Source organism: Chroicocephalus ridibundus, chromosome 9 (genome assembly GCF_963924245.1).
Source record: "Chroicocephalus ridibundus chromosome 9, bChrRid1.1, whole genome shotgun sequence".
In the NCBI taxonomy this organism is placed as follows: domain Eukaryota; kingdom Metazoa; phylum Chordata; class Aves; order Charadriiformes; family Laridae; genus Chroicocephalus; species Chroicocephalus ridibundus.
In genome coordinates, this window is record NC_086292.1 from 47,083,094 (window position 1) to 47,108,896 (window position 25,803).

Consider the following 25,803-nt stretch of genomic DNA (forward strand, 5'->3'; position numbering starts at 1 on the left):
GCCAAGAGAAGGAGGCTCCACCGTATCCCCAGTCTGTCAGAGGCGGGAGAGTTTGCCAAACTCTGCCAAGGAGTCTTTTACTTAGCAGCTGCGGGGAAAATTCATCATGACCAGCCTCGATAAAGCCGTCATCGGAAGAACCACACCGAGAGGCCCGAGAGAGGTCAGAAAGATAAACTTCACAGAGTTTCCAAAAGGCTGTATACATATATATATATTTATATATATATATAAAAATAAAGCAAAACAAAAAAATAACAATCAGACTGTAGAAATCTTCAATTGACCTGAGATTGACGACTCGTTGTAAAGACATCACCAGCCGCGGGTTTGGTTTCTGGTAACTCCTACAAGAGGGTTCGAGTCTTGGCAGTTTTATCCTTCATTAGCGTCGGGAGCCGGAGCTGCGGGGCTGCCACCGTGGGGGCTTTTCGGGAGGGGGTCTGGCTGCTCCTCGATGATGCTGAACTCATCCAGAGGGAGTGTGGATATCTGGGTGTCGTCGTGGGCGGCCGGCGGGCTGTGAGCCGCCTGGAGAGAGAGAAGGGGACAATGCAATGACGGTGGCAGGTCAGCGATGCTCTTAGACATGCGGCTGCATTTCCCAGGCATGCTCCCATCCCGCTGGACTTACCGTTCTTCCCTTATCCTGCTGCTCCTGGGAGGGGGATGCTGGGAATAACCTCTCCAGCTCGTTCATATCCAGCTGCTTTCCATTCAAGTCCCGGTCGTCCCTGTCCCTGCGAGCGGCCCCGTTCAGGACGAGGCCCGTGGCACTCCTCTGGCTCCTGGGGATCTGCGGGGTCGACAGCTGCTCCTGCACATTCTTGCACATCAGCAGCCTGAAAAATAAAGAGACGGAGACTGAGAGTGAGCAAAGCCGGAGCCTCCCCAGGCTCCCTTCCCCCAAGCCTGAGTCTGCCTTATCCTTGTGCTACATTCCTTCACTCCTCAAATCCCTCCTGTGACATCGCGTCTCTTCCCCTCACCATGGAAGGGCTTTTGGTTTACAGGGAGGATCTGCCAGAGCAGAAATAGTGATGCTCCTGGGAAGCACCAGGTTCCTCGCTGGGGACCGGCGCTGATGGGGTGTATTCAGAGAAGCCCGCTGGGTCGGGGTGCCTGGGGGGGAGACAGCACCTGGCATTCGTGGGAGCTGGGCTGCGCAATCGCAGGCCGCGGGATGCACGTCCTGAGATGTGCACGGAAGACAGCCCGTCTTCAACTGGGGGTGCGAGACACACACCCCCCCCCGGGATACCCACGTGGCATTAGGGGACCATTGCCCTTCATGAGCAGTGGCACAAGCAGCACCTACCGTCCCCTGTACCCAAACATGAGGAAGAGGACGCAGAAGATGATGCACGTGACGCCGATGTGGATCCCAATGATGATGCCGGTCGTGGAGGTTTTGTTGTTCTGCTCGTCCTTCATGCAGTCGCAAGGGGGATTCAGCACTGCCAGAAAACAGGGGGAGGGGGGGGTCAGTGGTGCTGTTTGCCCATTGCTCCTCCAGTTTTTGGGGAGCCCAGAGCCAAAGCTGGAGCCTGGGCCGCACTGGGAGCTGTGCACGGGGAAGAAGAGAGTGGGGTGGGGTTCGGGGTGGTCACTGCCCCGGTACCATAGGAAGGCAGTCACAGCAAGCACAGGACCTCTACTAGGTCCGTTGAGAGCCAGCCCCATTACCTGGGCTGCTGTTATTAGACACAACTAATGAACAAAAAAGACTCCAATGGTAATTTTTGCAAAACCCTGTGTCCGAGGTGGGAGGTGAGAGGCAGCCACCGTGCCAGAGCATGCTGATACCTGATGAAAAGCACCGAGTAGGCAGATGCCGACGAGATTAGTATTTACTCCAACACAGACAGAGGAGTAATAACTGTCTCTTGAAGATATTCCCACTGGAAGGCTTAAAAGCCTGCCAAGAGCCGCGCAATGTTTTTTACACGTAGATGAATATGAAAGGTGTGATCAGTTAGAGAGTCCCTCTAGAGATTTCCCCTTTTCTGCCACGTAATGCAGTGCTCATGCTCTGCAGCCCCTCTTTCCAAAGCCACGTGTCCTTCCTTCCCAGCACCAGTGAAGGTTAAAATATCCAGGAGAGCTCCAGAGATGCTCGGTGCAGCACACCTCACTCGACGACGGCAGCTCTTAATTTCTGCATGGAGGTTTTGTTCATGTTCGTGGCCTCACCTCTGGCTCAAGCTTAGGGAACAAAACCGACAATTACAGGAACATCTGGTTTGTCTTCACCGTGGTGAAAAAGTCACCAGGTTGATCTGAACTGCAAAGAGGTGTTGGCTCATTAATGCTAACGAGAGCCAAAAGGGATGGTGCAAGCCACGTGGCAGGGAAGCTACCCCTACTAGCACCAGCTGGTCCCAGCCCTGCAGAGTTTTGCTTCATCATTATTTGTGGTGCTGAAAATAAATGAGTGGTTGAAAGTGAGATGGGGGTAGAGCCCCGGGTGCCTGGGGGATGTGCCTGGGTGAGGCCTCACCACCTTTCTGCAAAGGGGTTTTCACAAACCACCCCCGAGACCGATGTTCCATCTCACCTGTTCTCTCCACAGTCTCCCTCAAGGACACGAAGCGGACAGTTGAATTTCCATCCCCGTGCTGGTTATAGGCGAGGAGCTTGACTTCATACACCACCGACGCATCTGTTTCGATGGAGACACAAGAAGGACGTTTCAGGTTTAATCATTAGCACTGCCTCCTCGAGTGACGCTTATTTAGGAAACGCGCATCTTACCAAATACCCACAAGATGCTGCACACCAGTACCTTCTACTGGGAAAGCACCCCAAAAACCTGGGGGAGAGCTGCAGCATCTCCCGTTTAATGGCTGTGCAACACAGCCGAGCTCTCCCATCACAACAGACTCTCCCAGGGCCAGGAGGGGACATGGACCAAGCTGTCACCGTACTCACCCAGGTGGGTAATGTTGTAGGCTGTTACGTTGCTGGGCAGTAGCACCGGACCTGTGTACTGGGAGAGGTGGACCTTGCGGTAATACAGCTTGAAGCCTTCGTGCTGGCCCAGTTTGATGGAGGGCTCCCACGTAGCCTGGACGGCGGTGCTGTTAATGACTTTAATAAAGAGGGATGGCATGGCCGGGACTGAAACAGAGAGAGAAAGACAGTGGGTTGCATGTGCTTGCTTTTTTTTTAATCTGCACGATGAGAAATTCCCCAGCAGCCTTTCCCTGTGGTCACTGCACCAAAGAACGTGCTAGATGAGATTGAGAAAAATTCAGGTCAGACCAGATCCTGGTTTAACAGCTTTGAACTTCTTCAGGGAGCTGTAGGGGTTTCCAAGGGTTTCCTCTCCTCGGTTCAGCAAGCAAAGAGGCTACTTTTACACTCCGGTTGCAATCTGACGCTCAGCCCCCCTTGGGTCAGGGCAGGAATGCAGCGACTTTGGCAATGCATTCCCAAATTCCACTTTTCTGCCCTTGCCCTGAGGGCACTGAGGACCTTTCAGAGTGATTAATCCCCCAGGGAGGAAGGAACCAGAAGGGATGGAGTCGGAGACATCCGTCTTAAAAGCGTGCTAGGTACCTGCACTGGCTTGCAGGGCGCACGGGAGCTCGCTCTCCCCGTTGGTTTTAGGAGGGAGGTTTGTGATTTCTGTGCTGGGGACCGAGGAGAGAACTGGGGCATCTTCATTAACAGCCCTAAATACCGGAGCAGCCTGAGATCCCTGCACAGCTGTGGCTGGCTCCTTTTGACAGGCAGGCACTTACCTGGCCCTAGGGGCACACAGGGGTTTAGCTGGGAAGATGTCCCTGCTGCTGCCCGGTGTCACCGCCCCTCATTCAAAGTCCACCGGGACGCCTTTTGCTCCAGTCAATGCCCCCAGACCCTCATTCCCGGGGTGTGCTGCAGCAGGGGGACACGGTCATTTCATCCCCAGGTCCCCAAAAAGCTGCCCAGCTCCATCCTGCCCTGGGCTGAGAGGCAAAGATTTGCAAACCAAAGCCAATTTTCTTGTGATGTAAATATCTAGGTTTTACAAAGTTGGTTCTGCACAAACCCTGCCCCGGCGCTCTGTGCAGTGCTGGGTCACACAGGACCACATTTGCCCCATGCCTCTTCCTTCCCCTCTCCCTCCCTTTCTCACACACCGATCACAGCAATGCAAAGATGTGTCTCAGGAGGACGTTTCACTGATGATTTTTTTTTTTTTTTTTTTTTTTCACCTTATTTCCACTAAACACCCCCAAGCCAAACACTCCCATCAGTTCCCCAGCTTCTGGCACCAAAAGCAGCAGGCGCTGCAGGCTCTGCCCTGCCCAGGGCTCTGCTCCGGCACCGGGAGGGAGAAGGGTTTTCGGGCACTGCTGTACTGGGCAGCAAGCTCAGCTACACCCTGCCGTAAAATTATCATAGAATCATCGAATGGTTTGGGTTGGAAGGGACCTTAAAGATCATCTAGTTCCAACCCCATTGCCCAGCAGAACATCAGCCCTGCTTCTCCAGCAGCCTCCAGGCTTTGAGGTAGAACTATTTTTCCAATTCCCTGTGATTACAAGCTACAGAAGTTCCCAAATAGGAGGACTGCTGGGTTTGCATTGGACCGATTCTGCTTTTTTGTCTTGTTTTTTTCCCCAAAGGGTATCTAAAGGATAAGCAGTGCCAACCCGGCCTTTGGCAGAGTTCAGCACAACCATTCAGGGAGCGATGGTGAAAAGCGGATGAAATGTGGCCGTGTCGATCTAAGACGGATGACAGCTAAAAAGGGCATTTCCTCCATTTAATAGTAAAGGCAAAACCGCACAGCACAACGGTTTGCCTTTTCCCAGGCACCAAGAGCTGAAGCCTTCCCAGGAGGAGATTTAGGGGAAGGAAAGAGATCTCTCCTGGTGAGCAGGAGGGTCTGGGCAATCCTGTCTCTTCCCAAAGCGATGCTCCCCTCAGGCTGCAGGGGCTTTACCCGCTGCCCTCCAAATAAGCATGGGGAGAGGAACGAGTCCCTGCTGACTGATGAGCATCTCCATGTGGATTCAGGAGGAAAGACTCAGAGAGCAGCTGTCCTGGCTCAGGTTAATGAGATCCCATCCTGCCCGAGTGCTGCCAATGGGAAAAAATGGGTTGAAGTACTTCTTCCTGCTAGGATTTATTCTGATTTCATTGATGGGAAGGCTGTGCTTAGCAATTTCTGGGTGCAAAACACAGAGCAAATTCTATTTATACCAGCAAGTGCCATTCTTCTCATGGCTGCGTATTTTTGCGATCCAATTAAATACTCTTTTTTTCTAAGTCTCCCAATTCCCTTTAGGGCAAAATTAGGAATTGTCGGGATCCCCCCTCTGAGAAGTTGGACTCTTGCTTAAAGCATCATTTTCCAAATGATGGGTGAAAACGCCACGGAAAGGGAAATCGCATTATCCCATGGACAAAGAAACACTGATGTGGGCCATCCTGATTTGCGAAGAGTTGGCTTTATTTTATGGTTGCAGAGCCTTACAGTTAAGAAAAACCACAAGAATACCTCTCCTTCAAAGTATGGAATATATAGTATTTATTCAAACTTTGAGAGTATATATATATATATATGTATAATATTGATTATATGTATGCACTCGCAGAATGCATGTGCTGTTTATAATGTCATTACACAAATAAGTGTATACAGATGGAGTATATCTGCCTGTGTGTATAAATATATGTCCACACAGCAGTGTATATGTGCTTCACAGAAGTATATATAAGACATAATATGGATCTACTATAAGTGAGGCATCTCCCTCATGCTAAGGGCTGGGATACTTGTTTTCCTCTTCCGTGCTGTTTGGAATTTTCCCCAGGTCATTTCAACTTTCTTCTTGAAGGCGTCTTTAGCCGAAGATGACTAAAGGAACGGTCTTCATCCTAGAGAAATGTCAAAAAGTCCTGGAGAAAACCCTAAAAAGCATTAAAAGACAAGAACAAGGAGCGTGTGCTGCTTAATGAAGCGGAGAGAGTTTGAGATTTAAAATACCACGGCATTTGTGAAATGGCGTAGAGGAGAATGACAGGGAGGAGACAGGAGGACCTTCCTAGTGAGAGAGGTTTGTGGAGGACAAGGCTCACTTGGGCAGTTTCTCTACGGCTTCTTCCCTTCTGCTGTTTATACAAAATTATCACTGGCACAGAAGAAGGAGCACCGCGCTTCTACAAAGTGTTGGAGCGTACTCTCAGCACATGCTTAGCCCTGAAAAGCTGACCTCCCCAGGCCAAAAGCAGCCCTGCTCCTCAGTACCTCCACCATATTCCTACTCCAGATAAAACCAGTGTAACACGGTATAACCAGTATAACAGTCTCCAACTGGCAGCATCTCTGCTGGCCACTCCAACAAGCACCGCCCTGGCTGTGCCGAGCCATCCCCGGCTGGCAGATTCACCCGCTGTGCCCTCCCCACGCAAGGCAGGACACGGCAGCGTGGTGACACGGGGAGTCTGGCCACCACAGGGCTTCACACCCATCTCTGCACACATCTCACGCACGTCGCGCTAAGCCAGGATGGCAAAGCCACGACACGGCGTGTCAGGGAAATCCCGTCCCTTTCCAAGGCTGTCAGCACAGATCCAGGGGCTGCCCGAGCCCAGGGGAGTCACAGCTCTCTGGAGCACCTCGGGAAGGCACGGGGTGAAACGGCTTGGGTGTGAGAAGAGGCGAATCTGCAGCAAAACCTTAATCTGGTGACAAAAGCCACTGGATCCTGGCTCCCTGACCCGCTCTCACCTCTGAGAGCAGAAGGCAACAGGCACCCGAGTGGAGCAAAGCAAACAAATCAAGCCAGAACTGGGGCTTTTAAATCTCTTTTTATCTTCCTACTAGGCAAACGCAAGCTGGGATTGAGTGATCTTAACCAGGCCAGCTTGTCCATCCTGAACATGCAGCTAATTGCTGAAGCTTCGTTACACAGCACAAGCCTTTTTTAAAGGGTAGCAGAGCAGGACAGTGATGCCTTGAAACTTCAGAGACCCAGGAAATTTATGATCCCGTTACCAGATACCTAACTATTCCTGGCGTGATTGAAGGTAATAATGACAAAAAGTCCTCTCTGGCTTGACCCAGGCTTCTGCAGAAACACCAAGCTCTATGAAGCATGGCTGGCTTTTAGCTCCTGTAGCTGAACTTAGAGCATCGGGTCAAGGAGTTTCAAGTTTTGCCTTAGTCCTTCCTTCTGTCTCTAAATTGGAAGGAAAAACAAACTCTAAGGGTGACCGATTCCCTGCAGAGTACCAAGGAAAATAAACTTGCAGGGTAACAACCCAGCAGGGCGAGGATTTATTGGTGTTGTTGCTTAAATGCTGTAGTAGACATCCGCAAGGGCTGAAGACGGAGTGAGGAATGGATCCCCCGCCTAGAAGTCAGCGCGCACTTTCATTTGATCCTAAATAACATCCTCACACCCAAGGCCCTCTCTGCTGCAAGTTCCTAGTTGCCGAGTGTTCATGAGAACGATGCAATGCTAAGACGTCAGCCTCAGAATGTGAGATGAGCCAGGATCCAGAGGTGCTGGAGAGGTACGTGAGCCTCTAGGAAAATGTTCCTAAAACGCCAGCTGACAGATCACACTGGGGCTGTGGTTTCACGCTGCTGTCTGTGTGCAAGGGTCCCGCGTTAAAGCACCCGCTTTCTTACTGGGGAAGCTAACTGGTGGCCACATCTGGGAGGCCGAGTCAGGGAAAAAGCCTTGGAGATCACCCTAACTTCCCACTGAAAGGGAAGGCTGCTCCAAGGCAGGGACTTGTAGGTCAGGAGAGCTGAGGTCTAGTGTGATTTCTCCACGGTAGAGCAGAAAAAATTCAAAATCAGAAAAATGTGGTACCTATCAAGTAAGAGCTGTGAGTACCAGAGCTGCTGGAGGATGCTGAGCCGCTGCTTGAACAGGAAATCTGCATTTAGCAAGCAGTTTAGGAAAAGCCCAGAGCAGCCGCAGTGCACGAGACCAGCCAGACCTGCGCTCACCCCCGGCTACAGCATCAGCTGTGAGAGGCAACGCTGCATTTAAGGCAATCAGTCAACCCCCGTGTAACGACAGTAGTGAATTTTACACAATATCCCAGAGTACGAGGAGGAGCGGGAACAAGGAGCACCAACACCGCAGGCTATGTGCCAAAGCGCTCCGGAGTGGGTATCGGGGTGATGGGCGCTCTGCTACGCACAGCGGGTTTCAGCATCTGATGGTCCAAGCGCAAAGCGTTCCTTACCTTCTCCCAGCGTGCTCACCACTGTGACTTCGGAGGCTTTGCTGGCACCCCGGGAGGTGTAAGCCTTTATATAAAAACTATAGCTGGTCGAGGGCTCTAAATCAGTCACTAGCTGCTGGAAGGTGCTCTTGCTAACAGCCTCCTGATACTCCATCTCTACGGGATCTGAAGTGCAAAGAAAGAGAGAACAGAGCAGTGTTAGGCTTTGCAGGAGGTAGAGAGACTAAAGAGGTTTTGCAGGTGGTAATTTTGGTCCCTGAGGCGGATATGTATCTGCCCGCGTCATTTTCTGCTGACATGTCTGTGCGCTTTGCCAGAGACTTAAGCTGGCAGCAAGATCTGACCACGCAGCTTCACCCTCCCCATCCTTTTGGTATTTACATCAGTGTTACTGCCTCATCTCTGTCCTTCAGAAACATGGATACAATGGAAAACATGGGTGGCAGCACTGTCTACTGCAGTAGTGGGTCACGTTACTAAATTACGGGAAGGCTGAGGATGCTCTGGGCAGTGGGAAGAGCACCGTACCTGCAGCTTTCCGAATGTGCAGCACATAGCCGATGATCTCCTTGGTGTTCTGCAGAGGCTCTTTCCAAGACACCTGGATGGTGGTTGCAGAGACCGTCTCAGCCTTCACGCTCTGCGGAGGACCGGGCAGCCCATCTGCCCACAGGACTGTCAGGCGAGCACTGGCTTGCGTGGAGCCGGCGCTGTTCTCGGCGATGCACTGGTAGATGGCTTCATCCGCCTGGTTGATCCCATAGATGGAGAGAGTGCTGCGTGGGGACACGAGAGGGACAAGCATCTCACCGAGCGCTCTGCAGTGGCTGTCCCTCCCCTCCAGCCATGCCATGGCCCCCTTGCTGGCTCTGATGGCATCCCGCATGCCTCCAGTTCCACTGAAAGCTTCCAGGAACATGTGGGCTGGTGCTTTTGGGGAAGGAAAAGCCCAGGAGGTGGATACATCATTCCCTGGATCCCATGACTGGGCAGACTATCTCCGTCTCGACTTGCAGAGGCTGTGGTTCAAGTATGGCCAGATGGGGACACAGAGTGGGATGGGGAATGGCAGGATCTGAAGCCCTGAATTCAGGAAGATCCCAGCCACGCTACAGAGGTAGCCCTGTGGCAAGCGCATCCATACGCCCAAACCAGCTTTAACTGGCTTAGCTCCAGTACACACCAGTGAGACCCATCCAGGCACCGCACGCGGTTGCTAAGCCAAGTCTAATCAAGCGCAGCCAGAAAGCCCTCTGGTGATAGCTCTAATTGCATTATAGCCCATTAGAGCAGTCTTAGGGTAACACTGGGATTAGCGGAGTTATCCAGCAGGGCTGCAGCCTCAGCTCCCGCTTCTGCATTTTCAGGAACATGATCACCACGAGCCAAAAGCCAAAGCTTAGGAGCAAGTCGCAGGTTTTGTCTGCAAAACCTTTGAGTGCGTTTTTGATGCTGGCACATCAAAGCTTGCTCTCCCAGGGCAGCAACCAGAAATGGTTCTTCCAGCCTGCTCTCAGCAGCCTCCACAACAGGCTTAGATGCTGTTTTCAGCCTCCAAGAAAAAGACAGGCACTGGCTACCCTGGTGGAAAACATCCCTGAAGGAGGGGGAAAAGCCACCGATGTACCAGCTTCCCAAATGAGTGAGTTCTGAGCATGGTGCCCCTCTCCGCACCACCTCCAGGAGGGGTGCTTAGTGGCTTGACGGGCACAGGGACAAGCAGAGTCCTTGCACGTGTGGCCACATGGACCGAAGCCCTTTCTGCTCTGCATGACCTTCCAGCAATGGTTGTGTACAACCGCAGCAAGTTCAGGGCCAGACCAAGGGTCGTACTGCCCAATATCTTTAAAACAACGCCAGCAAATATTGACTCAGAAATAATTGTGCATAATTGTGCAATAATTAGCTCTGCCTTGCCATTCAGCGTGCAAAACAGCTTTTCTTAATAACGTTTGTTCATAAACAGTGACCCATCGATGAAAACTTTGCTCTCGCCAGGGCTTGCGCCATTCCTCAGAAACCAAGCCAGGAACAACGCGATTCAATTTGTGATTATCCAGCAGACACAAGGCCACATAAACAAATACCCGGTGTGTCGCGCTTCCAAGACATGGGGTCGGAAACCTCATCACACTGTGTCCAGCTCCGAGCTGGAAATGGAAAGGCAGCCTTTGACGCTGGAGATGTTTTTACCAACCCTGAGGCAGCAGCTCAGGTTATGATAAAATATGCTCACAATGCCCTGGGTCCTGGTAGGATGTTCCCACAAACAGGGCATCTCAGAGAAAATTTCAGAAATAAAGGTCCAGTAGGCTCCCAGACCGGACCACCTAAACCTGGCGGACAGCTTTTACACCACTGTGAATTGTATTTGTTACTGCAAACTGCGGGGATTGACTAGTCCTATAGACAGGCTGTATGATATATCCCCACGGCACTGAATAAAACACCACTCACCGCTGCCCCCTCCCCGACTTCCATTTCAGAGCATCACCCGTATGTGCACCACTCCAGATTAATCCCTATTTGTGCATCTCTACTTCCAGTCCTGTCCGGTTCGTGTGAACCGGACTTTGCTTCTGCCTTGGCATGGAGGCATCGCAGTCTCCCAAACATTCGAGCTTCAGCATCATCTCAATGGCTTACGCCAAAGCTTGCATGAGCTTTTTCATTGCTATTTTTCTGTACGAAATTACCCAAACCTAACTAAATCTACATCCACTGCTTGCTCCTAGGGAGAAATAAATTATTTTCTTCTCCTGTGGTGAATTCCAGGTGGACTTGGGACTTGACTGCACGTGAGTAAATCCCAAGCACCCCTGCTGATGCGAGGGGCACTTGATGGCTTTTGGGGAGTCACAATCAAAGCTGCCTTATACGTAAATGAAAAATTGAACACGGAAAGTGAAAATGATAAATAACCTGCCACTGCCTGCCTGTATGTCAGAACAAATGCTTCTTCTAATTGCAGCAAAATATTGGTCTTCCTATATTAAAATTTATTATTGCTGTTGATTTAACATTCATATTTCTGCCTTGCAAATTATCGGGGCCATGGTGAGTGAGCAAATGTTTAACCGTCATCTATTTATGTCCTGCGCCTTTGTTTCCTTGGAAACATTGTAAATGGAATATCAAATGTGATGGTTTCAGCTGATATGGTGATTTTAGAGAATCAGCCCTAAGCTCCCCTCATAGCCACGGGCTCAACGTATCTGATTAAATGGAAGGAGAAAGGCAGGGCTGGGGTGGGGGGGCGCAGGGAAGAAGGACCCTGATGTGTGGCTCAACTGTGTCAACAAGGGCTGACTCCTGCGAGGACAGATGGCAGAAGGCAGGATTACGCCGTCCGAAAGCTGTACTTGCAGCTCCGCACAAAGCAGATGTGTGGAAGGAGCTGCAGCGCTTCCTTCTGCCCCATCAATGCAGGGATTATTTCCACGCAGGCGCCGTGCATCTGGGCACCCAGGAGCAGCCAGGCCGGGCTGGCGCCTAAGTCGGGAACAGCGTTAAGCTTCCCAAACACAAAGCAGCCCAGGAACTACGAGGAGCATTTAGGCTCCGCTGCTTCCAAGTGTATTTATTCGCTTTACACGGAGAGAGGAAAAGATGCGGAGGAGGGAAGAGGGGAGCCTGGGTGGAAAGCAGTGAAAGGGTGCAAGGAGCCTGATGGCAACAGCATGATGCTGGGGCCAAAAACATCTCTCCCCTGGGAGGATTAGGGGCTGAGCAAAGCTTGTCTTGTGCAACACAGGTTGCTGGATGCCAGTGGTCCTGGAGCAGGACAGCACTTGCCACTGGGACCCAGAGCCGGGCAGAACCTTAGTCATCCCAGTTGCCTCTCTGCAGATGTCCCAGGGTGGCCAGTAACACTGTCACGCACAGTCAGAAGAAATAAATAAAATACATTTCTGCAAAGCAGACATGGCAGGTAGCTGGAAACTTGCTTCAGGCTTTGCAAAGTTCATTTTCATTGAGATTTACAAGGCTATGTTTGCCGTACCATGCAGTGAGAGCCTCGGCCATCCATTACCCAGGGCCCACGTCACCTGGAACGACGCGCAGGCAAGGGGGTCAACAAACCCCCTGGATTTTCAGCTATGCCTATAAACCTCGGTAAGGAGCAGAAACCCAGCGTGGAGATGTTGGCGAACAGAATGCCCAGCATCTAAACACCAGCTTCAGAAGAAGAGGGTTTTCTCTCTCTCTGTCGGTCCCTCTAACGCCCGCAGGCAGATCTCTAAAGGAGGCTGCCGAGCTCCCTGCAAGCCCCGGCATGAGCTGACGCACGCTGGGAGCTGCGACGAGGAGGGCAGGAGCTGGCAGTGAGTTACGTGAACCCCTCAGCATCGTCCCAGCTCACACCTCTGCTCTGCCTCCGTTTTCATCTTAGCTATTGACACATCCTTCCCGCCTTTGCCCACCACGTCACCCCTGGGATGCGGAGGATGCAGCACGGCAGGGTCAGGGTTCGGTCCAGCCGCAGACCCCACTTTCCCAGGTTTCGCTGCTTTTTGTCTTTTTCTTTTTTTTTTTTTCAGGGAAGCTCAAACAAAAGGAAAATATGTAGTTGCCGTGTGAGGAGGCGCAGAGAGTCTCTGTGCGTCAGCCATCTGAAATATGCAGCGTCCTTTTATTTCTTCCTGTCAACAGGAAAAAAAATCTGTCACTTTGGGACATCTGCTGTTGGAAAACTTTCCCGCGAGTGCCAGACTGGCAGCGCCGCGAGCACGTCAGATGAGGCGAGATGCCAGAAGGCTTTCTGCTGGTCACCAAAGCCGCTCGGCGAGCCGAGGGCTCCATCACATCTCCGCACAATGCCCTGACAGGCATTGATGGAAGTGGGGAGAGGAGCCGCTGCAGATTCACACCCGGCTGAGCTGAAACGAGAGGCCTCCGCCGCTCGAAAGCCGCCGTATTCCCAAGCTGTCTTCCCAGTTCATAGGCAATGAGGATGACTGATCTGGCTCGGGTCAGGGGTCCGGGCCGGTGACCGGAGATCGGCTTTCCAAAGGCTCCTCTGAAAAAGTCTGAGAACTGAAGGAAGCCTCTTCATCGATTCAGCAGCACAAAGAAGAGGGGCCCATCTGGAAGGATACCGGCATGCGCGCGCGCACAGGCGCACAAAAGAGGGAGTGTGATGAAATTAATGCAGAGCACAGGCTGTGGCTAGCGGGGAGAGCATTTTAAGTGCTAGCAGCTACAGAAAGCCACCGGCGCCACATTCAGATGCCCCATCTCTGTGCCCTCTGTGCTCTGCCTCCATTTGTCACGGGTCACACTGTGCCACACTGTGCCAAACCACGCCGTGCTGTGCCAAACGAATCGCTCCTGGGCTGCCGGCCGGCGCCGCGCTGGAAAGGAGCTTTTTCCCCTCCAGTGCTGGTTGTTGGCAGCTTTGCAGAAATGCCCTGTATTTCAAAGGCTGCCTCGTACAGGCTGAGAATAAGGTGCAAAGCTTGAAGAGTGACAGTCGCCAGCCCAGAGGGACACTGCAGACCGTCCCCAGCCCTCTGTGTTCTTATGCCTCCAGAAATTAAATATCATGCAGGGCTTCCCAGGTGAAATTGGGTTGTGTTATGCAGGAGAAGGATCCCTTTCGGCACAAACTGGTTTATATTTAGCTGGCCGGGATCCCAGCCTGATTCCGCAATTAGAGACTCACCCAAGCGCAGTTTCTGGAGGGATGCTGCTGGTCCCAGCGGGGTGCACGGCACTGTGGGGAACCAGCCCACCCTCCCCGCCAATGCTGGATGAAAGGGCTGGATGAAAGGCACGTTAGAGATGCTGCTCCTTCTCACAGCCCTGGGAGAGGACAGAGTCCGTCGGTACAGTGTGTTTTCTACAAATGGGACGTTGTAAACGGCGTCGTATTTGCTACAGGAGGCACAGCAGTGGCACCACTTCATCCTGAAATGCTGACCCTTCTTTGCTGGCTTCACGATGCCTGGGTTTGCACTGTCTTGACACGACACTGAGCACACGGGCTGAGCCCTTCTGGGAACTTGCCACTGCTCAGGCACCACGCTGGGGACAAGCAGGTGCTGGCCCAGTTCCACAATCCAACCGGACACTAGAAGTCTCTGGTGTTGGAGGCTCTCAGTCCCTTGGTTCAGCCCTGGTGCACATCAGAGGTGGTCTGAGCCTTCCCAGGTGGGAAGAACAGGTCCAACTGGTGCTGCAACTCATCCGTGCCTCGGAGCACCTCCTAGAACACCGAGCTCCGAGCTCCACGAAGGTGACCTTCAGCAAGTGAGAGGCTTCAGTTTCCCATGTATAATTAAAGGACTTTTCCCCCACATTCAAGGCACGAGGGTCCATCTGCACTGATGGTGGGGCAGTTGTGTCCTCCCATCCCTGCAGAGCTGGGAAGTGCACTTCCAGGAGACAGCAGCCAGAGCCGGCTGCTCCACATTACAAGACTTGGTGGTTAGCTGGGGAACACCTTGGCTGCCACCCAACCTGTTTTCACAAGTCAGAGAGAGCAATCGCAGATTCAACTGAATCCTGTCCCAGGGAGGGAGCAGAAAAGTCTTTACATCTGCAGGATCACAGGGAAGCACAAAACATCTCAGGAAAAGCTACTGAAGGGAGGGCAGATGCCTACGTTGGCAGCTAATGCAGACGGCTGGGAGACCTATCTGCTGCTAAACGGAAAGTCCCCCAAACCTTTTTCCCAGCAAGGAGCACAGACGTTGGAGAGGAAAAATGCCCAGCCAAATCCAGGGGAGGCTGAGTTTGGGCTGCCCCACAATGGGTTCAGTCCTGCCTCAAAAGCTCCTGTGTAAGAACCAGCCCCTGCAGATGTATTTTGCTGCTTGCAACAGTTTGAAGAAACACTTAAAACCCCGAATTGGTGATGCACTTCAAGAGCAGCTCACTGGAGCAGCGCACAGAGAAAAATTACACGGGCAACTTGGTAGCAAAATAATCGCAGCCAAGCCACAAGAGGAGGAGAGACTGATGCCTGCTGCCATCAGCTGCTCCGGGGCTGCTGCAGATCCCTTTCATGGGATCCAGCTGCGTGATCCCACCATGGGATCCCTGCTTAGTGCACGGAAGGCGGGATCACGCTGATCCCCACTGCTTAGTGTGGCTTTGGGCGCTCGTGCAGAGACTCTCCTTGCGAAGGCCATTTCCACGTGTCTTCCCAACAAAGTCAAACCCATAAATTATTCTTAAATCAGGAGCAGCTGGTTCACATCCCTGTCCTCCGTATACTTATTTGTCATGCTTCTGGGAACTGAAACATGATTTGCTATACGGTGCTTCCCATAGTCACCAATGGTCTTCAAACTCATTGCATAAATAACCTCCAGGCTTGCCTGTCCTCCCTTAAGGTGTCCAAATCCGTACAAATTCAAGGGTTTGTTGGGTACGTGCACCATGAAGGGATGTACAAACCTATCTGCATCTCTCCGCTAACATGGGTCTTATAGAAAACAGCCACCTTGTGAATGACAGGCTGTGGTTTCCCTGGGTTTGGTACCAAAAGGGTTGTCCCGTCCCAAGTGCTTGTGCTAGGATTAAGCAACACGACAAGTGCAAGAAAAGCAAAGTTGTCCTGAAGTTCATTTACCGAGGAATATTTCCTCTGATGAACACTGAGCATTTGTGGCCCTTGAAGTGGGTCGTTCCCAGAGCACTGAAACAAGTGCAAATCAGTGAGGAAGAATTTAAAAAGGAGACAGTTCATAAGTGAAGGTCACCAAGGAGAGCAAATGCCACCTGAGCCCAGGTTCTAACGAAGCCTTTTTCCGGTGGAACAAATGAAGTCCCTTAATTACCATTTTGTAAATAAAATCTTCTTGGAAAATCAATATTTAGAGCCTGCCTTCTCTGAAGATGTTGGCCTTTGTTCCTTGCTATTAGGCAATATAAACCCTATGGTGTGATGTACTTCTAGGCTGAAAATTACCCCCCTGAACCTGATTGGGTCAAAGGAAGAAAAGCAATAAACCTTTCAGAGCTGTAATTCGGGTACTATTTCACGCTTCCTTGTAAATTTTGAAGTAATAACCAAGAAAGCATGATTTTACACAAGCCCACAATTAACTTGGCCAGTAACTGCCCCTTCCTTCTGCAGCCTGCTTTCGGGACGGGATGGTGATGCCGGGTGGGAATTTTGCTGGAAATGCCCATTACAACTCTCAGGCATTTGGATCATAATTAATCTGAATCGCCCCAGGAACAACATAGGCAAAACGGCATCTCTGATCAACAGAGAGGGACAGACCCTGCGGCTGCTGGACACGGGGACGGCTCCACCAAAGTCAAAAAGGCTCTGTCAGCTTCTCCATCTGAGAGCGTGGTCCAGTGCAGCATCACCCCGACAACTATCAGCTCCATCCCCAACCCGGGGACTGCATGGCAAGACAGCCCCATCATCAGCTCCTTCAGTCATTTTTATTCACAGCTTTTAATGGAAAACCCCACAATTCCCTACGCCTGAGCCTTCATGCATTTTTCATTAACAATTATCTGCTATCCCAGAACTGCTTTTGATTTTTGCTAATCATCGATTGGATATTTTGTTCCCACACAGCTGGCATTTTCAAAACATAACAACCACCTCTGGAGAGGGCACAGCAGAAGGCTGATCTTTAATGCTAATGTGCCCAGAAACCGTCAACACATCAGGTGATGAGAATTCACATCTGAGGGACCACAAGGGAAGATGTATTTATCGGATGCAGCCTGTGAAGCTTATTTTACCGTGCTGAAAGACTGGAAGTTGCTTAGCGAGAGACCGTTTGATGTCGTACCAGCAGCCACATCTGATCTGCAGTGAATCCAGTCCTGAAGCTGCCATCCCACCCCAATGACGATGGGCTTCCGAAGCCCCCTGACCTTGAGGGTTTGCTCTCCTTGGGTTTGCAGTTACTGCATATGAGAGACAGCGTGGGGTGACGTAGATGCCAAAGGGCCCTTCACGACTCTGTGAAGCAACAGTTTGATGGACGGATCTTCCCATCGGCTGTGGGTTTGTGCAGACACGCTACTGCCCACAGGAGCGATGCCTCAAGCTTGCAGGAGCAGAGCGGCATCTGGACACTTCTAGCTGTGTTTGTTTACAAGAATAAAGCTGCTCCTCACAATACATTTTGCAATCAATTAGCACATGATATGATTTGGGATGATTTACTCTTCTTTTTCTAAAAATCCCTTTGGGGGCATTCAGACCTTTATTGCCATATTAAGCAGAGTTTTAATCCAAATGAATTTTCTAGGAAACCATGTAATCTAATTAAAAAGCTCATAGTGCAGTTTAGTAGCTTCATTACTACTAGATTCGAGATCCATCTTTACACGGACAAATATTTTCCAAGTGCAATAGACTGATAAATCCAAGGCATAATCGCAAACTGATTCTGCCTGGAACTAAGTGGGTTACAGCACTTAGTCATGCCCATGAAAACGAAACAAAGGACAACTTGAAAAAGCTCAGAAGAAAACCCAGCCGTTGATCTGTTTCCTCCAATTCATGGAGCACCCGGCCCTGCTGTACCAGCGGGGGCATTTTTCAGCTGACAGCTTTGGAAACCACCAGGCATGGCCGCTTGCCTGAAGTTGGGGGGGGTCAGAGTAGACCAAGACTAGTGCGAAAGAAGCCAAAAGTTCAACATCGTCAAGTACGATGGCCTTAGGGCTCAGCTTTACAATCGCGTTACTATAGCTTGAGAAGATGCCACGTGTCAGCTGAGCCCCAGTCACTGGCTGAGCTCCCTCAGCCTGTGCCAGATGCAATGTAATACGATCATTCAGCTCGCACTGGAAAAGACTGACGCTAAATTGCATTAAATGATCGCCATAAGAAAATGATTACAGCGATGCTCACCAAGTCGCAGTTCACATGCACATGTGGCACAGCTCCAGGCACAGCGACCTTGCCAGGAGACATGACCATGACCAAAGACCCTACTTTTACTTTCCCCAAACAGTGAAGAGGAACGGCTTCACAGGCAAGATATCTAGGTGAGATGCAGAGCTGGATTCAGCATGAGTTTTGTCATGGGTTTAATGACCGCTTGTAAAGTCTTTGGTTATTTCTGAGTTCGCTTCCTGGTCAATAAAAGGGGATGCACTAATTTCCCTTCTCCCATTTCTGCTCTGTTCATACCATAAGGGCAGACATGCTTCAGAAATCCATGCAAGGAACTGGACGCCCACGAGGCTGGACTGAGTGGCATCTGTCTGTGCACACACAAAGTTCCCTGCAGCACTAAAAACTTCCAGCTCAGAGAAAACCTCCACTGACTGAGAAGATTTTATCAGAACTCACACCTTACCCTTCGTGCAACTCACATCCTTCCCTCTTCCATAGAACAAAGCTTTAAAAAAGCCTCAAACCTCAAAACAAAATGCCATATTATAGAGACACTTAGAAAAATAAACCCGCTGTTCTCTCGTGATGAAGAAGTCATGGTGCCCACACAGCCCTTTCCAACAGTCTAAACTGAAGGTCTGGACCCTCCAGCGAGGTTGGATAGTTGTATTCATGAGACGCATTTGTTAATACAGACAACAGCTATATGACAGCATAGGGTACGAATCTCTACCAATAATTTAGGTTTACAACACAGGTACTATTATTTTTCAGTATACCGTTCCGTGCTATTTCCATAGAAACTATGTTGTCAACTTGTAATTTTCACACTAAGTGCATCCCACCGTATCATTTCCTCCGTGCAAACATCCCCATCCCCTCGCACAACAATGCAGTTATTTAGTACTCAGAGAAAACACTCTTCCCTGGTGAGATAAAAGGCTGAAATTCAGTGTAAGTCAGCTTACACGCAAATATTATTTCAAATATTTTCAGGGAAAAGTGTATTTGCGTTTGCACACCCAGGCAGGTCAATATTCAGGGGTTAAAGTGTGGTTCCTTCACTGTGAATGTGGCCCCTGCCAATTCCAGGGGTAACATTTGGTCCTTCCAGAAATACCCAGATGATGACCAGGACTGAAAACAAACTTTTGTTGCGTTCCTGCATCATCAGGCAAAGTCTAATGCTGATGTCCTGGTACAATAAAGGACAAAACACTAAAATGTAAGCCTACAAAGAGCAGCTAGTAGGACTGGAGCAGTGGTTTAGTGCATTAAAGCCCAAGTTAAATCCACAGACCTCCTTCTGAACATCGCCACCTTCACATTAGCTCTTTGCTAATGCAGAAAGCAAGCCAACATCTCTCCCACTTCCCTTTCCACTGGAGTCCAGACAGTTCAAAAGAACAGCTTTTAATTCAGCCCCCTCAAGAGCAGGGTCAGGGAGCATTGTGTGACAGCAACCCACCTCCCCTGCCGACGTCGAGCCGGCTCTAAGGCACTCCCTTTTCAAGGTGCTCAGCAGCAGGGCTGCAGTCGCTCTGGACCACTCATGCCCATCTCGGCCTCCAGCACATTAGCCACTGCCCAGCGCAACAGGGCTACGGCGAAAGCAGGGCTTGCCTGGCTCACCAGGACGTGCTGCAGACCCCACTGCTCTCTGCCAGCCTTCGCCGATCCGTCCCAAAAGAACTACTGCACACACCTGCCTCAAATCCACCGCCTGCGCAAAAGCTGAAGCCTGTGTGAGCCAACTTGCTCTTTGCCCATGAACGACACCTTCGGGGGCAGCTAATCCTGGAGCATCAGGTAGGTGATGTCAGTCCTCCACGTGTGCAGATTGACCCTGGGGAAGGGCACAACCCAGCTGTGCGTCTCACACTGCCCTCGACGCTGCGGTGCCAGTGGCCAGTGAACAAGGGCTTACCTGTTGTTGTTCTTCAGCTTAATGTGGTCGCTGGTCTCCAGGATCTGCCCGTTCCTCAGCCAAGTGATCTGCGGGGGCGGTTCCCCTTGGGCCACGCACGTGAAGATGGCAGTAGTCCCCACGGGCCTGGAAATGGACTGGGGATGCTGCACAAACTCGGCAGGGGCTGCAAGGAGGAAGGAGAAGCGGGGTGAGAAAAGTCATAATGATCCCGCTTCATCCTGATGAAAAGAGCAACCTCATAGCCTGGGCTTCAGAAAGCCTCATCTGCCTGGGAACATGGGATACTTGGCCAACCCACAGCACAGACAGCAGATAACTATGGTTTGGATGGCGTGTCTGTAATCAATGCAATGCTGCAATTTGGTTGCCCGTCCTGGCAGTCACAGCTTCATAGCAGGCACCCAAAGGTCAGCTCGGTGCTGCAGGGAGAGCCGAGGTGAGTCCTGCAAGGTTGAGGCAACCAGCATCAAGGTCTAAGCCCCTTCACCACCCCCCAGTCTCCCACTGAAAGCAACCCCAATGCTGCAAAATAATCCGTTTCCGACAAAGGTTGTTTAAAAATGCATCCTGCCTGTTAGGGGAGCAGGCTGGAAGGTCAGCAGTCTCCGGTCGTTTGCACACACATAAAATGGAAAGCGTGCGTAACCCTTCATCGCGCATGGCACCACGCAGGGCCACGACCCTGCCAGAAATGAGCCCTCTGCTATGGAGGCTTTCAAAAATCAGCGTATATCGACAGTATGAAGAGCGGTGAAGGAAGGAAGGCTGCAAGTACATGCAGTAATTATTGCATTTGCGGCTGGGAAGATCTGCTGTTTCAGCAATGGCAGAGCAATGGCAGAGCGACGTCTCGTGGCTTCGCACAAAGGACCCATATGGCAGTAGCAAACTGCTTGCAAATGGAAAGAAATGTACGGATGCGCATACAGCGATTCGGCCGGTTGTTCTTTCCCCAGTCAGATTTGCTGCTGATTCTCCTGGTAGCAACAGACTGGGGAGCCTTTTTTACCCCAGATCAGCAGCCTGGGACCCTTGGGGTCCTGCCAAGCCCGGCAGAAGACTCCACCATGCCTGTAACTGTTGCTCACCTCGTAACCAAACGTTTTCACCTTTAACAATAACATTTTTAAACGGAAAGTGATTTCACCCCTTCTAGCACCTCAAAATAGATTTAAAATCATTTATCAGAATAAAACAGCGTACCAGCCTACAGAAAGCAGAGCCTGAAAGACACTGCCAAAGAGGTGAGTTTATTCAAGCAGTTACGCTTCAAAGGGCAAGGTGATAAATATACTCCAGGTTGCTGCTGAGACCTAAAATCAGGTGGAACTGGCAGCAGCCGCAATGAAGATAAACAGATGAAAGGCACGGGCCTGTAATGAATGTACTGACCAGTGTCACATAATGGATGGCTGGCGCTAAATTTTTCCAAGAAAAGCAAGATTATCCAGGGACACATGCTCAGTGCCACTCGCTGGCATTTTCCAAGCACGGGGCTGGCAGGCTCTGCCACCAGCAGAAATTCGGGGATGGGAGAAGGGAGCAAACTGGTCCAGCAAAATGTGTTGAGCGGTGGCCAGGCTGCAGGCGGGAGCAGCTGTATAAGAGCAGAGCTTTGTGGTTCATGGCCAAAATATACCCTCAGGGTTTGCTGCAGCAGCACGGGGTGATAAAGCTCTTCCCCAGCCGCGTGCACGCCAGGGAAGAGCATCGCTACTGCTGCAACAAAGCCAAACCGCAGGCAAAGGTGCTTATGTGTAAGAGCAAAGTCACGCATGTTGTAAGTCCTGCAAGCAGAAAAGACACAGAAACTCACCGAAGAGCCCGTCTACCTCGAAGGAGCCCCCTCTTTCATTTTTAATAATCAAAGGGAAGCGGAGCACGGCAGGTCCGACTGATGTTAGCAGTAGGGGGTACCGCCGGCAGAGTTTACTGTCAGGCCACTTCTGCCGGCGCTCGGGTCTACTAATGAACCTGATCTCAGCAATCTAATGGACACATATTTCCAGAACCTCCTGCTAAACTTCCCCAGGTGCCAATCGATCCCTTGTCCTTCTTTTTCCCTCCTACATTTCTTCCTCCCTCTAGACTTATAAATTAAATTCAGGATGGGTTCAATAAAAGTTGGAAGCATGGATAAACAGGGGGAAAAAACCCCTCTTCCCTGCAGTGAATGGTCCCTTTGTGGAGTACAGCGAGAGCATTAGAGACTTGATTTTCAAGACTTCCTTAACCTCCCGCCCCCCGCTTTGTGCTGGCGCGGTTTTGCAGGAGCAATTATTTAGCGAGTGGCTGTGCACCTCCCTGCTTTCATCTGGGTTCAAGAGTCGCACCCGCAATACTCGCAGGTGCACAACCCCGATGCCAAGGAAGGGCACAGCCATCTTCCAGCTCCTGGCTGATGCTTCATTAAAGATCCCGCCGCCTGGCTCTTTGCCTCCGCCTCCCCCTCGCCTTCACCAAACCTCTAAACCCTCCATTTGTTCCAGCAGAAACAAAGTTTAAATATGGTAAGAGGCATCCGGCGCAACCCTTCTGGAATCGCCGGCTCTCCTTATCCTCCCTTATTAGCCCGTGTCAAGAGGGAGTAATTGGAGCGGTGTCGCGTGTGACTCGGGGGTAACGAACGTGCAGCTGCGGCCGCTGGCTCGGCGCCAGCGATGCTATTCAGGACCACGGCCCCTCGGGTTCCTCAGGTCCCTGCTCCCCTCTGCCGACCCTCCTCTTCGCTGTCTCGCTAAATACAACCAGACGAAAACCCCGGCCGCTGTTTAACTTGCTTAAACTCTCCGGGGAGCAGGCGGCCACTCCTTCAAACAGCTCCCACCTCCACAGTGCCAAGTTGTCCCCGCTCGGTGGCACCCCTCGCTGCAAGACACGGGATGCCCTTCCGCTGCTCCTGCTCCTCCTGGCTTTCTCCAGGCATCACTCCATCCTGCTCAGGTCTCACCTTCCCCCTTTGGGTGCAGAAGGAGCAGCCGTGTGAAGCTGTAGCGGCAAAAGGGCCCAGGCTGCAGCAGAAACCCATGGAGTTAAAGGCTCCTTGTCCCCATCACCGGCTTCCAACAGATTCAGAGAAAGGACGTGGTCCAGGAGCCACCAGGATCTTAATTTGGGGATAGACATTGCTGCAAGGAGATACACCTCTGCTATCCCGGACCAGGGCACACCCAACCTGGTGTTCGTACCAGGCAGGGTGCCTGAGATGGCTGCTGGTACGTGATCTGGGGCAAACGGCTCCTTTCCTGGACAGAACATCATCTGCTCTCCTGCCCCTGGGCCCTCTCGCTGCCCTTTCAAATGATTTCAACAGAGTTTGCCACCCTTGCCCCTGGTTTAGCGGGAAAGGAGCAGAAGCAAAGCCCTGTCTTCAGCCAAGCCCTGCCTGCTGCCAGCCCTCCACCCCCCCACCCCCGTCATTCATAATTAATAGAGCATCTTGTCAGCGCTCATCTCGCCCTGCACGGAGGCGCAGCCTGAACGCCTTCCCCCTTCCACCCTACGTGCCAAAAGGCTATGGCAGGCCGTGAGAGGAAGCGTCTCTCAGGCCTCCATGAAGATCTTGACAAAGATATTAATGAAGATCACTGTTAAGAGAAGAGGATTTAAACCTGGCAAGGAGGAGCGAGCAGGAACCAGCCCTGGCTTGTGAAGTGTTGATTATTCAGGACTTAATGGGAGGGAGGGGATCATGCAGTTTTAATGAATATTTAAAGGCGTGACATTGGTATCAAAAAGCAATAACAGTTAATACCACCCCTGGAATCGTTAGCAAAGTGCTTCAACAGCTTTTACTGTGCTCAACAAACTCTGATAGCATGAAGATGCACCAAAACTGCAGGTTGTAACGGGAGATCTGGATGGGCTCCACATCTTCAGGGACATCTCATCTCAGCAGTGACCACCCACCAGTGTGTCCCCCAAGATAACAGGGAGCCTGGCTGCCCTTGCCGTGAGTTTGCGGTGTGGTGCTTGTGGTAGCACCCAACAGCTCGCTGAGAAAGGCTGGCCTAAGGACTGGGGAGCACCGAAAGCTGATGCTCCGGTGCCAGATGAATCCTTGCCCCTTGCACCTCAGTATGAAGCCATCATTAATTCTCAAGTAGCCAGAGTGGCAGGGTGAGGGAGGGAGGCTGGGGCAAAGAGAAGGAAGAATAACATGGAAACAACAAAACCTCATAAATTAGGCTACCGGAACCTGCAATAACAGTATAAAGGAGAAGACCGGTCAACGGGTCAGTCAGTCAAGCACAGCATCAAATGAGGGGAGATTTAAGACAAAGAACTGCTGCCCACTTGGCTTCTCTCTACTGACTACAGAGGATGCCCAGATGCTTACGTAGGTAACTTAACTAGTTAAAAGGTAACTTAACTAGTTAAATTGTAGAGCTGGTGGGATTGCTAGGGCCAAAGATGGAACCCATGACTGTCACCCCTGGGAAACAGGCAGAGACTACACAAGGAGGCTGTCATGGAGTCTTTCCATCAGCCCTCAGCGGGTATCATGAACTTCTTGTCCTGGCAAAGTGCAGGGCAGGAGCTCCACAGCAGTGGGACATGTCCCCACATCACCTACTGGCGTGCTCCTGGGAGGATGCTCCGGAGGGCTCAGGTACCCCAGCTCACTCCAACATCCCAACGGATGAGATCCGAGTGCCCTTCTGTCCCTGCATGGTGCCTTTTCTTGAGAAGAAAAACATGGGCAGGAAGGGGAATGCTACTTGGGGCACATTGACCCATGCAGCATATACTGATGTTGGTTTTGCAGCATGAATTTAGGGCTAAACTCGAGGACAAACCGAATGCCACAGAGCCAAGCCTAAAACACAGCAACCGCAATACATCTGCTGATGAATTCAACCCTGCAGCCAAGGCTTGCAATGCCAGCAAGCAAGAACGATGGAAGAAACATCAGGAAACGCAGCAGTGGCTGGATCTGCTGGACCAAGGAGCGCTGCCCGGTTCTGCCAGCAGAAAGCAAAGTGAACAAGGCAGTCATTGTCAGCAGAGCCTTCAAAAACATGTCCTTAAGATGGGCACTCATTTATGAGATGGGATCTCATTTTTCTGCATAGCTTTCAGGAGGAAATGAAGCGTGGAGTGGAGAACACTGGTGACCATCTGGCCATTCACAGCCCATCAGTTTGTTATGACACCAAACACATAATAAAGCACAAAAGATTGCACAGGAGGTAGAGAGAAAGCGCTTTGAGATATTTCTTTTTTTTCCTTGCCACCGAAGCCTGCTCTTCCCTTGCACCACACGCACGCACACCCTCCGCTTCAGCCGGTGACGCATTCGGCCCTTCGACAACTCCCCCCGTGAGACTTTCATTCGCAGCCCGGCACAAAGCAATATTCAAATGGCTGTGCCGGGATCTGAAGAGAAAATGGAAACTTTCTTGTGTGAGAACCTTACAAAAGAGATCAAAGGAGCCTAAATGGCCAGGGGAGGGCAGGGAGGGAGGGAGCGGGGGATTGACGCCTTCTCCTCTGAAGGGAGGAGGAATTCCCAGGAAGATAATAAGACGGCGTTAGATGATCTGAAGGAAAGCCTGCAATGCGAAAGGACATTACTGCCGGAGCAAGAGCGGAGCCCTGCACCAGGACACCTCTGCCCGTGCGACTGCCACGATGGGGACGAGGACCACCGCTGGCAGCAGGAGGGTGGATGTGGTCTCAATCCCAGCCTCCCGATAACTCCTTGCCTTACAACAGGAAGCACGGTCCTTTCTCCCCCAGCTTCCCACCTATAAAACGTGCCTCCTTCAAAAGACGAGGGGCAAGTTAATTTGTGCCTCCGGGCACTTCAAGGGCCCCTGCATAAAGGCAGCAAGTACCTGGC

General features: G+C 51.4%; 1 protein-coding gene across 1 annotated transcript in view; it reads right to left on the reverse strand.

Moving 5' to 3' along the window:
- Positions 1–293: 293 nt before the first annotated feature.
- IGDCC3 (immunoglobulin superfamily DCC subclass member 3) overlaps positions 294–25,803 on the reverse strand; it is a 106,721-nt gene continuing 81,211 nt past the window's right edge. The window contains exons 7-14 of the mRNA XM_063346253.1: positions 19,956–20,121; positions 8,731–8,978; positions 8,203–8,367; positions 2,932–3,120; positions 2,558–2,662; positions 1,319–1,457; positions 635–842; positions 294–531 (exon numbers count right to left, since the gene is read on the reverse strand). Coding sequence (XP_063202323.1) covers positions 376–531; positions 635–842; positions 1,319–1,457; positions 2,558–2,662; positions 2,932–3,120; positions 8,203–8,367; positions 8,731–8,978; positions 19,956–20,121 — 1,376 coding nt within the window. The 3' untranslated portion in view covers positions 294–375. The remainder of the gene's footprint in view (positions 532–634; positions 843–1,318; positions 1,458–2,557; positions 2,663–2,931; positions 3,121–8,202; positions 8,368–8,730; positions 8,979–19,955; positions 20,122–25,803) is intronic.